Source organism: Lagopus leucura, unplaced genomic scaffold, assembly GCF_019238085.1.
Source record: "Lagopus leucura isolate 7727_CA_CO unplaced genomic scaffold, USGS_WTPT01 Super-Scaffold_73, whole genome shotgun sequence".
NCBI classification, from domain to species: Eukaryota; Metazoa; Chordata; class Aves; order Galliformes; family Phasianidae; genus Lagopus; species Lagopus leucura.
This window is the reverse complement of record NW_024962252.1, coordinates 54,581,487-54,597,001: the sequence shown is the minus strand read 5'-3', so window position 1 is coordinate 54,597,001 and position 15,515 is coordinate 54,581,487. Positions and strand designations below refer to the sequence as shown.

The 15,515-nt window shown below is 34.5% G+C and overlaps 1 protein-coding gene across 1 annotated transcript in view; it reads right to left on the bottom strand.

The window, feature by feature from the left end:
* The window catches only part of SYNE1 (spectrin repeat containing nuclear envelope protein 1), a 275,315-nt gene that overhangs the window by 154,055 nt on the left and 105,745 nt on the right, over nucleotides 1-15,515 (bottom strand). Inside the window, exons 41-51 of the mRNA XM_042893607.1 lie at nucleotides 14,955-15,113; nucleotides 14,067-14,249; nucleotides 12,197-12,298; nucleotides 10,449-10,652; nucleotides 9,609-9,816; nucleotides 8,787-8,899; nucleotides 7,821-8,026; nucleotides 6,693-6,848; nucleotides 5,465-5,756; nucleotides 4,605-4,777; nucleotides 2,064-2,373 (exon numbers count right to left, since the gene is read on the bottom strand). Of these exons, the coding sequence (XP_042749541.1) occupies nucleotides 2,064-2,373; nucleotides 4,605-4,777; nucleotides 5,465-5,756; nucleotides 6,693-6,848; nucleotides 7,821-8,026; nucleotides 8,787-8,899; nucleotides 9,609-9,816; nucleotides 10,449-10,652; nucleotides 12,197-12,298; nucleotides 14,067-14,249; nucleotides 14,955-15,113 (2,106 nt within the window). The remainder of the gene's footprint in view (nucleotides 1-2,063; nucleotides 2,374-4,604; nucleotides 4,778-5,464; nucleotides 5,757-6,692; nucleotides 6,849-7,820; nucleotides 8,027-8,786; nucleotides 8,900-9,608; nucleotides 9,817-10,448; nucleotides 10,653-12,196; nucleotides 12,299-14,066; nucleotides 14,250-14,954; nucleotides 15,114-15,515) is intronic.

Genomic DNA, 15,515 nt, shown 5'->3' with positions numbered 1-15,515 from the left:
ACTGATCACCTGCCTGCCAATTTAAACCACAACAGTTTGTTAAAGTTATGCTTTCCAGATACCAAACTGCAGTCTATATTTATCCAATACTGTCCTCCAATTTCATTATTGAGTGCAGCCCTCCAGTGACTTCAGCCATGCTCATGAGACTGCAGTTCCCCATAGGGCCTCCCTTGAAGCTGGCAGTGACATAAGCTGGCAGTGACCCCTCCTTGGCCAGCTTTTCAGTGCTTTCTGTTTGAGCATTTCTCAAGAAACCACAGCTGAATGCCATTTGCCTAAGGGTAGTTATTAATATCTAATTGCTTGGTTTAAGATTTCCCATATGTTTAACAGAAAACTCCTCTATCTCTTGCCTGCCTGCTGTAACAGAAATATAGGTGTGAGAATATCCTCAATGCCTTCAGTAGAAAGGTACAATGCAAACTCTTGGAGCTTCTCTGATACAGCTTTTTTTCCCTGGGTGCATCTTTGACCTCTGATTGTCAGCAGTCCCAGCAATTCCCTAGATTGTATCCTGGTTTAGATAGATTTAAAGAACAATCTGCCATAAGCTTGATGCAGCATCTCCTTCCAGAAGAAGACGTCAAAGTCTGTATACAATTTCTTGTCCACATCTGGCCTGTTTTGTAGAACAAGATGTGTACAGCTATTCCCAGACAGTCAGTCCATCTGGAAGACTCTAGTCCAGTTAAGACAAGTAATTGTTGAAAGAAAAATAATCTGTTCTTAAACTCACACATAGGATTTTTATTTTAATTTTGAGGAACAAGGAAATTTGCCCAAGAAATTAAATTTATTGATGTATATAGATTTTAGGAGACACTGCCATGCTAACTTGTGATGCTTTCTTTGTACACAAGTTTAAACAATTTTAGTGGATCAATTTTTATATTGTTCCAACTTCAATACTACTGAAAGAAGCAGTTAGACAAGCATGAAAGTGCGCTAATTCTCTAGAAATAGGATTTGTTTTTTCCAACTGGAAAGAGTAAAGAAAGCAAAAGTTCATCATAGAAAAAACCTGTCAGTGTGCGATTAGATGGTAATTACAAACAAGAGAAATCTTACCCCAGAAATTAAAGTGAAAAAGACAGAAGCAAACTTGTATTCCACTTTTTGACTTTCCTATCTACGTTATAAAAAACAAAGAAACAAAAATGCACAGATTTTTTTCTAAACAAGCAAATTCATATATTCTACATTTAATGTTTCTTCCTATCAAATAACTCGTTAGGTCTTCAGTTTTGTTGTTTTTTTGTTTTTTTTTTTACTTTGGCTTTCTTTATTTTACAGACAGCATATTACTTCAATGTAGGACATCAGCAGTATTCTCAATACATGAAAACCCAGACAGTACTTCCTAGCAGATTGCTAAAGGTGTGTATATTGTTTACTTCAATCTCACAGCAACATTTGTTTCTTATTATGTGGCCTCCTGCTGGTGTAAAGATGCTGATGTGAAGATGCAGACAATCTCAGAACTACTGTTACCATTCTGATTTTCATGGTGGAAGGGCTTCGTGAGCTGCTCTATCTTTCCTTAGAAACCAAACAGTGTACCAGTATAACAACTGCAGTGATTAATGACTTGAAATAACACAAAATACTAGCATATTTCTGAAAATAACATTTCTCTTTCTGACTATATTTTCTGCTCGAGGAGACATTCCATTTTTATCTTTCTAGGTTAATGTGTGCTAGGAATGAAAAAAAAAAAAAAAAAAGAACTAGATGAAAATAAATCTGGAAGACTCTCCAAAGTATTATTGTATACATGAAACTATTATTGTATATGTTAAACTAGGAATAAAACATATGCTCTTCAATGTTCAAAAAATCATAACCGTACCAGTTTCAATTTCCAATATTTTTTGCATTCCACTGAATATTTAGTAAACTACACACAACACTTTTATTAGATTCAACTATAACAGAAGGCAAGACTATTCAAATACATTCTGTCTTTCAGGCACTATAAATGAAGAAAAATCAAAAATTTAGCCTTATATACAGTTGTTTAAAAATTTTACCTGAAATGGAAGCCTTTTCCTTTATCTTACCTTGGCTACAGTTGTGATGTCATTAAACTGTGTTTCCAGTTCTTCTTGAGCTGCTGCTCCAAAAGAATCATCCTCGGTTTTTTTGTAAAGTTCTACAGTTTTTTCAGCAAGTTGCTGGAAATCACCAGAGTGATCCTCTATCTCAGAAACAATAGCCTGGAAGTAGTCCAGCTGTGCAAACTTCTCCTTCAGACCTATCTGTGGTTCTAAAGGCTGCTCCACTTTGTGATCCAGTTTCTCTAACCACTGCTCCAACTGGCTTTTCTTTTCCAAATACTCATTCCACTGGCTGATGAGGGACTCTAAGCAGCTTACATTAAAAGAAACATATGCAGTACAGATGAGAACTTTCAAAAGGTCTAAGCAAAAAATGTCTATTTATACCCTGTTAGACTGTGTAGTCATCTATAATATGTTTAGAATATGCTTTTTCCTCCATCTTGTTTTAGTTTTTTGTATCAGCTTAAATCCAAGATATTCTAGAATTTGTGTGTTCTTTGGGCTACTGCTACATATAACCTGATAGAACTGCTTCTCTAGTACAGGTTACATGAGCAACATATCTGTCTCATGCTAATGAAATACATATTTCATTGTCTGCATAGCAAAGTAAAACATAGAGCATTAGTGAAGCTTATTATGATCACAGCAATAAAATGTAAAATTATTGACTATTAAATTGTATTCCAGAGACTTTTTGAAGAATAAGTCAGTTATATATAGTCCATTTTACCACTAATAATAAATATATATATTTACCATTAATACTGAGTAAATATGTACTATTATATATATATATATAATATATATAATATATATTATATATATATATTATATATATACATATATATATGTATATATTATATATACATATATATAATATATATATGTAATATATATATTACATATATATATATATATGTATATATATATATACACCTTTCTTTATATATTGCTCCTCCTAGCAGATCTCCCAGTCTCTCTGGGACTTGTATTGAGGAATGCATTTCTGATTCCATTGGACTTAGCAGGAGTATGACTACGGTAAGGATTTCATTCAAAATATGATAGTCTCCCCTAATACACACAATATTTTATGACATAAATTGGGTGAAGTTAGAATAAAACCATAAAGCATCCCATTACAAATTTCTAGATCAAACTGTATTACTGTTTTTGACTATAAGAGAAAGAGACATCAATTTTAATTGAAGAACTCCTGTTTACCTGTATCATAGCCCCTTCCATAACTGATATTAAAGACAGAGATATGTTGGCACTCAGCTGTTTAGAGTACAGACCTATGACAATTTTCTGATGCAGAGAAAACTGATGTTATTAGAAAGCTAAGGAAATAGGATCATGCAGAAGTCCATTTTCTATCCAATATTGGTTAGGAGGATGGAACTTATATTGCTTGTAAAACTCATAGATGATAAATAGAGAAGGGCTGCTGCTAGCTTGAATAACAGAATTTAAATGTCGGAAGTTCAAAGAAATGAAAGGAGGGTGGAATTTGGTAGTGAAAAAGTATTTTTTCATAAGAAGAGGTAATCAGATCTACAAATACAAAAATTGAGAATAGCCTGGTTTAGTAGAATGGAAAGCAATTCAGAGATTTCAGAGGACAAAAAATAAAATAAATTTAAGTAATATGGTTTGACTGGAAACAAAGGAGAAACTTGTTCTAGAACAGTTTGGTAAGAATGGTGAAGGAAATCAAAAGTAATAATATTCTATTTGGAAATTATATTGTATCAAATGCAGGAAAACATCAACCTACTTTCAATTACTATATTTTATGAATATTAGATCCTCCTGCATGACATATTAGATTGCATGAGGAATGACTGTGTAATCAGAGACAGCCAGCACAGCTTCACCAGGGGAAGGTTGTTCCTAACCAATCTGGTGGCCTTCTATGATGGAGTGACAGTACTGATGGACAAAAGGAAAGCAACTGAAGCTATTTACCTGGTCTTGTGCAAGACCTTTGACATGGTCCCCCACGACATCCTTATCTCCAAATTGGAGGGATGTGGATTTGATGGGTAGACCACCTAGTGGATAAGGAATTGGTTGAAAGGCCACGGACAAAGGGTGGTGATCAATGATTGTATGTCCAAGTGGAGGCTGGCAATGAGCAGCATTCCCCAGAGGTCTGTCTTAGGACCGGTGCTCTTAAACATCTTCATCAATGACATCAATGATGGAATTGAGTGCACCCTCAGCAAGTTTCTGATGGCACCAAGCTGAGCGATGCGGTTGACACAATGGAAGGAAGTGATGCCATTCAGCGGTACCTCAAAGATGGGCCTGGGAGTATATAGTGGGGTTCAACATAGCAAAATGCAAGGCTTTGCACTTGGGCCAGAGGAATCCCAGGCACATATATACAGACTGGGAGGAACAGTCCTTGAGAGCAGCCCTACAGGGAAAGACCTAGGGGTCCCGGTAGATGAAAGAGTGTGCTGTAAGATACTACTCTTTGGTGCTAAGCAAGGTGTCAGGGTTTGACCCATGTTTTTCAGTGAGTTTTACCTCTGCCAGCTCATGGATGTGCTGATGATGTCATTCCATACATCCTTCAGTTTTTGTAGCTCTGTCTGTATCACCTTTTGTCCTTCCTCATTGCTGCTTCTAAGAGCTTGTTCTCCTTTGCCAATAGCCATGTTCAGCTTAACTTCACCATCTCCTTTGAGTAAGAGAATCTCCTGTGGGGCAAAATAAATCAAAATGTTAAGTGCAATCTGCTGGCAGCTGAAGGCTGTTATTCTTTCAGCAGAGGCCACAATTTCTGAACTCGTTTACACAACGATGTAACACAAACATGTCCAGTATGAATTCCTGTTTTTCTAGGTTTCTATCCCTTATTATATGCAAGGAATCTGGCGGTTTTCCCCACGGTTACACAGGTATTTCACTGTCTTAGTCATCCTAAAATACTGCTTACATTGCAGCAGATAATGAATATGTCAAGGACTGCACAGAAAGACAGCAGCACACAGCTTGACTAATCTTTCCAACTGATGCCTATCTAGCCTGTCCTCAAAAACCTCCTGATATATATATATGCCACACGCTTTCTAGGTGAATAGTTTCAAGGCTTTCTCCATTAGACAGCTTTTGAATCTGAATACACACTTCCACAGTTGGTTATTCCTCTTTAAATGTAATACCTCACATTCCTCTCCATTAAACTTCGTCCTGTTTCTCACATTGCATCTCCCAGTTTAAGGTGGTTTTAAATTCAAATCATCTTCTTTATAACAGTGTAAAAATACAATACAAAAATACAAAAACAAAACAAAACAAAACAAAACCATTCCTCTTCCATTGATGTGGCCCTCACATTGTTATAATCTTGATGATACATAAAGTTCAGTCCTACTATTCTTTACCTGAATTTGTGTCAGACGTCGCTCTAGCGTGGCTTTGCTACCAACTGTACTCTCAGCCAAGGCCATTTTTTCTTGAACCTCTTTCACCCATGACCACATGCTCTGTAGTGCTTCCTCCAAAGTGAGGTGCTCCTGGAGTGCAAGTTGACATGTTCGCAGCTTCTCCTTGACAGTTTTGACCATGTTTTGATAATTGGTGAGATATTGAGAGGCCAGGCGCACTTCCCTTCCTGCACCATGTCCTTCCTCATTTAAAGCCTGTGCAATTTGGGCCAGCTTTTCACAAGATTCCCTGAAAGAAAGAATTGAGATTGCAAATCAATTTCAAAAAGCATATGACATTGTTATAGCAACTATGAGAAGTTACAAAGACTGTTCACATAATCACATACTCCACCAGTGTTAGAGATCCTAGTTAACAGAAAATGTAGCTGGGAGAGATTTAAAAGAAATATTATATACTGATTCATATATTTACTTGTGAATAGGGCAATTTATTGCAGATTTTGATGCTCCAAATTATGATACTGAAATCTTTCTTTTGCACATTTAAATAAAAAGCTAACTTATTTTCTTTATGGCTCTCAGACTTCCAGTTCTGCATGAGTTACTACCTTTCTGCACTTTCCAAAGCTTCTCAGCAGTTTATAGACTTAGGTGGGAATGCATGATGGTCAGGCCATTTGCCCAGGATTAGATACTGAATCTGGGGTTGGGTAGAAGGCCCAGTAAAAAGGATTAAAACTCTGGCCTTACACAGCCTCAATCTCAAACTTCCGGATAACCTATGATTACCGGAATTTACATCAGACCAAAATGTCTTACATCAGGCTCAAGTAGACAGTGACCGAGTGCTTCCTTTTAGCGTGTTGTGAGGCAAGAACTACTTGACTACCACTCAAACTACTTTACTGCTATTTCTTTTATATCTTGACAAACCGAATAGCAATTTTAAAATGTTTGTAAAACCACAGTATACTAAAAATGGCAATTACTTCATCACCCACTGGCTAAGTCTGAATTCTAGAAGTATTTCACTGCCGATGTGGATGCTATTTGAGCTCATAATACAAATTCAACTATATCAGATATAACTAATCTGGTCAGATATGAATTTCACAGAACAGAAAGAAAGAAAATTTTATAAATGGATATGATGTGTTTTTACTATTCCTTCTACTAAATGTTTTTAACGGAGGAAAAAATAAGAGTATATTAAGAAAGGTACCTTGAAGACAGCAACTCTTCCAGAAACTTTTCTACTTTCTGCACCTCCTTTTTCTTCTCAGGAATAAGCTCTTTGATCTCTCCTAATGCTTCTGTGCTCATTCTTTCTTCCATGTCATGTATCCACAGGCTGAATTTCTTGTGCTGTTCTTCAAAGCTACAGAATAGATAAATATTCCCTTAATTTCTTGAGGGGAGTGAAGTTAGTAAGAAGTTAACTCAGTTCTTTCAGTATCCACAAGACTGAGAAAACAAAGCGAGGTATCAATTTCATTCTTAGCGAATAGGAGTTGTACAAAACATAATTCCACAGTGACTAGTAATCTAAAAATATTCGGCAACTCTCTAAAAATGTTCAGGAAAATCATGGGAACTGCATGAGAAAAGCAGCCTTCAAAATTTAAAGTGGCAGTACTTTTATTTACTACTAGACTCAATGAAGACAGTAAAAAAGAAAAAATATTCCCAAATCCTTATAATGATATTGTCCGAGACAAATGAACAAACAGATGGAAATGGGCTTTTACTCAGTACTGACACATACAGTACCTGAAGTTTTGTGTTTTCAGCTTCACTGACAAAATAAGTGGAATCTGAACTGTTGAGAACTCAACTCAGTATGCTCTGCACCCAAGTCCCTGATTGTAAACTTTTTACTTATATGAAGGCATGTCATCTCATCTTGATCTCTTACCTGTTATTGCTACACTAACTTTGCTTTCAGCTAGCAGCAGTTTTGAATCTAATTATACTTAAAAGCATTTAAACTCTCAAAATTCCAATTAAAAGTGCTAAATTAAGAATGTTTTCTTACTAGCTTTTTGGGAAATATGTTCATTTGGAATGGTATAGGACAGGCATATGCTTTGTAGAAAGCACACACTATCTTCAAACATCCAGGCAGAACCTGAAAATTCATTTTTTCATTCCAGGCAATTGCATTTAAATTACTGAGATTTCAACTATTTATTTGGGATCATATGAGCTCACAATTCTTCCTCATATATGACCAGTTTTTTGTTTGTTGCTAAATATTTCCAAAGAAAAAGAGCAAACAGAATTAGTTAACAGTAAATTGCAATTGTATTTCTACAGCTTGAAAATTTCATGCAGTCTATCTGCAACTCACCTTCCCAGGTATGAGGCACAAGCTTCCAGAGCCTGCTTATCATTCAGACACTGACTGAGGAATTCTTTGAAGTTCTGATTAGACTTTGCTACTTGCTCCTGAATATGGATCACAGCTGGTTGAGGTAAGCAAGTGTACAAGTTTTCTCCTTCCTTGGAGGCAGCATCTAACTTGTTTTGCCCCTCACTAAGAGAATCGAGCACATTCTGTATGGTGAAAGAACACTGTTTAAACTTTCAAGACTTAATAAAGACAAGCAAAATTTATATTAGAAGCGGTTAGATTTTAATAAGCTGAGAACCATGTCTGGTGAGGAAAAAATTCCAAGTAGAAAGTTCAAATAAAGTGTTTTAAGTGGTGCTACAATTCACAAAGCTCAATTTTCCTATCACAAAGTAGTTCCGTCTTCTCTGAAGTAAGCGGAAAATAATAGGTATTTTAGAAATTACGTTAGCTGTTTATATATTATATTTACAGAATATTGATATATAATATATAATTTTATAATATATTTTATATATTTATAAAACTATATGTAATATATAAAAATATTATATATTATATTATATAGCCGTTTACATTAGCTGTCTGCTATATTTGTTCTCTATCCCAGCAAAAACTCAATACAGGCTATATTTGACACAACATTGTTCATCTGAAGTAGAAAGTATAGAAGGAATAGAAAAAGGAAAAGAATGAATGCAAAACAAACAAAATGAAACAATAAAAATCACAAACAAGAATGATTCAGTTATACATAAACTTCAGTCCGATCTTTCAGAACAGTAAACAATTTCCACTGTATTTCCTCTAAAGTATGCATTGCTGTGTTGATTTATTTTTATATTATTTTTCAGAAATAAAATCATTGAGTACGATGGTTTCTACAAATTATTTAAGAGAGAAAATTTGATATCTGTGCATAGTTATATCACTTGTTACTGGTTTTTGATTTGTTAACTATACCTGCAAATCATGCAGCTTTGCCTCTATGGCTTTGCTATCTCCAGACCTGTCAGATAATTCTTTTACTGCAGCCTTCACATCAGAAAACCATTCCTGGAATTCTTGCATAGTATCTATTTAATAAAAAAGAATAAAGATTATATTTTTTTTACAAAGCATCTTTATCACAATACTGTTGATCCAGCTGCCTTTCCCACTTAATTTATCCATCTGGTCCCCCATGTAAAAGCTAAAGGGATGAATCTCACTGTCTTCAGTGAACTTGGGTAGCACAATTCACAAAACATCCAAATAGAATACTCACACTGGGCTTCTCTTTATAGTTGATGGGAAAGACAGACAATTCCAGGCTGCTATTTATTCCAACGTAACGTTAGATAAACATCTAGGTTAGTATCTCAATATCTAAGATATAAAATTGCCTGTTTCTCTCCAATGATTTGTCAGGAAGCCCAGGAACTTCTTCAGATGGGGACTTACTATCTCCATTTGGCTAAATAAATCTCCAACTGGCAAATACTCAAAGTGTTTGTGTGTAGTAGAGATGAATACTAAAACAGGAGAATCTGAGACTATGAAGCAGCAACATACATAGGTATTGAAGAAAGTAAGCTTGCCTTTCAGAAATATTTTAAGTTGAATTCTGTTTTTGTATAATGCTTGGTTTCATAGCAAATAGGAAATGACAATCTGTTAACTTTTTGAAAGGCTGCATACAAAAATAACGTTATAATTGCAAATGACATCACTGGAAACTCAGGCAGTCTCCCAAATGATTCATGACTGTGGGCTAACGGTTTGTTAGCAAGCCTGAAGACTCACAGAGGAAATGTTTTTCCAAGCACTCTTGTATGTTGGCCTGTGTTCTGGAACAAAGCTGATTCACAGCTTCATACTTCTTTATTAGTGAAGTGACAGTGCCACCAAGAGTTTCTAGCTCTACAGAATGGTACTTGCGACACAGTCTGTTGAGATTCTCACGGGTTGAATCAATGCTGCTCTGCTGGAGCTGCAGGTCTTTTTGTGTTTCCTGAAAATGAAGTTATAACACAAATATGACATCTGTAAAGAAACAATAGAGCCCTCTACTTTCTCAAGCATTCTTTGTCCTCCTTTATGCTCTTTCCTTTTATGGTGCGTTACAAGTACTAATCATCAACAGAAAAAAAAATCAACAGAAGTACTGGATCAAGCTTCCTGAATTTTCCAAATGAGATGAATTCTTGAAACTAAACAGTCAGCACAGAAATATGAAAGTGCTATTTCACATGGCTTGATATTTTATTTTTAAAACAATAAGTGTAAAGCATGTTGAATAACAATAATAATTTTCAGCACAGTTTGGAATTACACCTGAGATGCACTATGACATTGGAATTTGCTGGGACTTCTGAATGAAAGGAAGTTTTTGTCGGACTAGAGAAGAATATTCATCATCAAATTGAATTTGAATTGGCTGGTATATCAGCATTAACCCAAGCTCATAATGGAAAAAATCTCAGCATGGTTTGTCACAAATACACCTCTAGGGTATGTACTTTTTTTTATCAAGTGAAAATGAAATATAAAGCTTAACTGTTGTACCTAGCTAGTAAAAAGTCCAACAAAAAACAAAGTTAATCTCATTAAGAAAAAAGTATGTTCATTTTCTTCAGCACCGACCTTTACTAGATTTAGAGCTTCAGGGTCCAGGTTACGTGAGCATCTTAAAAGTGTCTCTTCCGTTTCTATTAACCAGTGCGTCATCTTGTCAATAAACTTCTGTAACTGCATCTTCTGAGAACTGAAATCTTTTAGTGTCTCTTTTGCTCTCTGTGACATTTCTTTGGCATGTTCCAGTTTTTGCCTTAAATCTGATTCTATAAACTAAAAGCAAAGTGTTAATTTTTAAAACATTTAAATTTAAAAAAATGCATATTATAAGAAGTGAAAATCTATTGAATAAAATAAAAGGTAGGAAAGTTACACACTTTAATAATGTGTTCCATATCTAAATATGCTTACATTAATATAAAATGACCATTCAGGATTAAATCTTAGATATACGTTGATCCAAAAAAGGGATCCTAACTTCTGAAAAGTCAGAGTGCAAGCTGTTGAATTATGTCTGAATATTATGTCTGAAATATTAAACAGCTGATCTTTCTTTCTTTTACTAATTTGCCATTTATAAAGAGTATGAATACTGCTAACATAAATACAACTAGTCCTGTAAAAAGATATATTAGTGAGATACAAGAGCTCTGAGGTTTAAAAAATCTCAGTGCAAAGCAGATTAAGATTGAAAACAACACAAAAAATCAGTTTGAATATTGCCCGTAAATAAGTTTAACCACTGCAAAATATGAAATTCTAGCAGATGTTGGTTGTGTACATTTCACCAATTAAAAGTAAACCAAAAGCTCATAAGTTCATATCTACAAGTATTCTACTGTATATATGTACATTTTATTTTATTTATCACATTCAGCAATTAGATATTTGCAAAATAACATGCTCTAGGTTTTGTGTTATGAGTGATCAGATATTCAATTTATTATAAACATAACTTAAATCTGAAGCTTCTGAACCGCTCACACAAAGGAAACATTTAGGAGAACATAAGCATTTCCACACAGTTTGAACATCTTCAGACAACATGGTTCTGTTCTGTAATTTAGGCTAATGTTTATGATCACTGCGTAATATGGACAAGACATGAGTGTTAGATTATGTTCAGTTAAAATCTGATACATATTTTAAAAGTAATTGTCTATTATTACGTTTTCCTGGAAATATCTGTGGAAATCACAGAAGTCAGTTTATCTTTTAATACTTCTGACATACTGAAAGCTTAGATCTTGCATACCAATTTCCTTTTGAAATCTAACATGTAAAATAGTCATACTGTTGTTTTGCATGTGCCCAAAATATGGACCTAGCCAGTCACAAAAGTTCAACAGCTCACTTTCAGTGACCTGTTTTACTCCACTTTAGTAACAGCTAGCTCAGTGCATTAACTTCAGACTACTAAATAATAATTCTGGTTTGATAAATACACATACTTCCACTGCATTATAATTATTTTAAGGAGGCAAAATGTGTTTGTGCTCACATATGATTTGGCTTAAGGTTGTACATTGCAGAGATTATCTGAATCAGATTTGTCCAGCTACCTTCTGAGGTACTTATTCAATTTTGACTTGATAAAAATACTTTTACACCTCTAATGTTCGATTACTTCATGGCATTCTTTTTCAGAAAAGTCTAAAATGAAGAATATGGAAAAAAACATACAACAAACTGATGCCCACAGAGTGTTGTATCTGTCGCCTTCAAAGAAAAAGGCAGTACAGGAGAGACAGAAATTTCAAAAGGAGTTTCTTCTTAGCCATTTGAACAGTCTGTGAATCACAAGAACTTTGTTTTACCTGGAGATCTGCAGGAGGCTCTTGACTATGAGTCAGTTCTTTGAGTTCTGAAATTTTAGAGCTAAGCTGCTCCAACTTCTGTTCTTTATCCTTGACTTGAGACTGTCAAAGAGATTTAGTCAAAGTTTCATACCATACTATTACGTTTAAAATCTTCAGAAGACTGCTCTATTAACTGTTATATTGCCTTTCATTTTACCAGTATTTAGCAACTAGCAGCAAATACAATTCTATTGGTTTCCTTCACTAAAACACTCCTATTTCTTTTCCTACATTTGACTTACTTCAGAGATCTCTTCCTCTCTATTAAATAATCATACACATTTTCAATATTTAAAAGGCTCTAATAGTTTTAGTATCATAAATAATAAAGCTGAATAAAAATGGCAATGTCATTGTTTATTTCACTGGAAAAATCTACTGTTGTTGTTAGATTCCATTTAATGTCATGCACAGTATAACACATTCCATCTGGTTTTAATTAAGGAGAATGGAGCTCAAAAAAAAATAAAAAAATAGACACAGAACTAAATGTGAAAAATTAAAAACAAGAGCTAACTTAAAAATGCTGTTGTATACACACTCACACATCAGGACATTATATTTATTGCAGTCATATAAATCCAAATTACAAAGAAATACTATATTTATTAAAGAAGTAATAGCACTGTGAAACAGAAAATCATAATTTGTATAACTGTAGTTTTGAAGTATTAGGCAAGAGATCAGGGGGGTTCAGATTACCCAGACTCATTTCTATAAAAATCCAACAGGACACTCCAGTTAAAAAATTGGACTATGGATTTCAGGTTTAAACTACTTCACTTCTGTGCTGGAATAGTAGAAATTCATCTAGCCCCAGTAGAACCTTCCAGTGGTATTTTGTGCTAGGAACATATAACATTAGCTGGCTGAGAAATGGAGCAGTGCTATGAAGTGTGTGAGAGGTACGCTCAATTTTTTCTATCCACCTTCATCTATTTCTGATTGCTAAATGGCCCTTGTAAAAGACAGCAGAAAAAATGTGTTATGGACTGTGCACTCTATGACTGCAAATCTGTGCACAGTCCTGATGCCTTTTGCTATTCTGGCCCTCCTGTGAATCAGGTATACCTGGGTTTTGGGTGTTAGCTGCTCTCACTTCAAATCAATTTTAATGGTAATTAATTCAGGTAGTTTAACTGTTATGGTTGTCAAAAAGATATTAGACAATGTTTGTCCTTGGAAAACCTGATTTAGTACCATTTAATACTCTGTTGTACTTATTGCACTTCTTCATAAGGACATTATTTCAAATGAAGTAGAATAATACTCATTCTATGGGTGATGTGCTATACATTTCAAGCCAGAACTGGCAGAACACTTCTTGAATGCTTGTTATACTTCTGGAAGTGTTTAACACTATTAGGAAAGAAGGACATCATGTTACCGACATTAAAATCTGTACCTCAGTCCACTATAACTTTTAGAATACAGCCTGGACAATCTACATTCTAAGCTGAGATTTTAGAAATTGATCTTTGGTTAACTTCAGATAAAGTCTAAAATTTCCAGCAGTTTCTATTGGAACATAATTCAGTCCAATGCCAGGCTCTTTGAAATTTTTTACATTGTAAAAAAAACATACTCATATAGAGCTAGAGTGAAAATAACTTAGATGGAGTAAGATCTGTGCTGTTCTGGTTTCTGCTAGAAACAGCCAGCTTCAAAAAAGGGCTGGAGTCTCATCAGCTAGCCACTGCATTAGTGATACCCCTGCTTGCTTGATAGGGAACGCGCTAGTCTACAACAGCACAGCATTATCTGTATGCCTGATATCACTTGAGAATTTGACCCAGAACGTTTTTATTGGCAGTTTATGAGTAAGCACCTGAAAGTCTTTCAGGATGACCTCCATTCTCAGACTGTTACTCAAGTTGCTGATGCCTTCATTCAGATGAGAAATGCAGTTAGTGCACCATCCATCCATTTCATCTGCAATTTTCAGGATGTCATCCCATAGAGACACCCCTAAACTTAGCTGGTGTATGTTGTCTTCAATCCTTTCTGACACCTTTTAAGAAAGGGGAATACATTAATACCATTCAAAAATTACTTTTAGATTTCTTTCTTTTGAAGTCAATTGTAAGACAAGTGCATCAGAGAATATCAGAAAGCCTAGGCAAAATAATTCTCTTACTGCTATTTCTAAATTATGAATTGTAATTTAGTTTCCTGGATCATAAAATGAACAAAAATCATGTGTCTATTTCTAAAACATTATGGTTTTCACTGAGTTTTATATTCAAATAAACTTTTTAAAACAGCTACACTTACCTTTCTTATGTGATATAAGCACAAAGCAGTATAAATATGAAAAGGTAAAATATTAGCTTATCTGCTATACTGTTGTCTCTCAATATAGGCACATCTTTTATGGTCCAGCTTCTTGTGAATTACAGCTTTTTATTTTGTCCAATTTATTTGAATGAAGTAATACCAGCAAGAATACAATACAAATTTACACTCGTAAGTGTACACTGAGTAAATCTATAAATATATGATCTGTCACATTTACACTCATACTTTTTAAATACAGGAAAAGTATGTCACAACTGTAACTACAGTGAGTATAAAAACCTTACAGTTAGCCCTTTAAGATATATTTCAGAGTAAAATTTACCAAACAATTACACTTTTCAGTCCTAAGAAAATACAAGTACTGCAACCTTTGTTCAACTTATAAACTGTATTCCATGCAAAAACACCAGATTCTTACATCCAACCATTTGTCCACTGTAGAGTTCATATCTGTTTTCACCATACTGCAGTCGCAGTTTTGCACTTTTTTCAGTTCTGCTAACAAATGTTTTCCTTTATTGGTAAAAATATCCAGATCTTTTTGTTTATCACTCAGATCATTCTTGGCGGCTTCGTGCTGTGGATGTAAATATGTGCTTATTTAAGGAAGAGTTGAAGAATGAAAGAAAAAACCCAGTTCTCCAGACATCATCTCTCAAGCTGTGGCATATGTTATACATTTGATGATTTTCATTCAACTTGCTATCTAATACTATCTAATGTTTAATTATGTCACAATATACAAATAATAAAATGTTAGAATTGTTATTTTAAGATCAATTATTATCACACAGATTGGAGTAATGAATTTCAGATTTTTCCTGCTAAAGAACAAGCAATCAATGGGATTTTAGGCAAACAATTTTATTTAAGTATTCTTTTATTCTTCAGAATCTATACATCTAAAATTGAAGAGTAAGAACATCTCACTGAATATTTAATATTACTATCAGTACTTAGCGTCAGTTCTGGCATTACA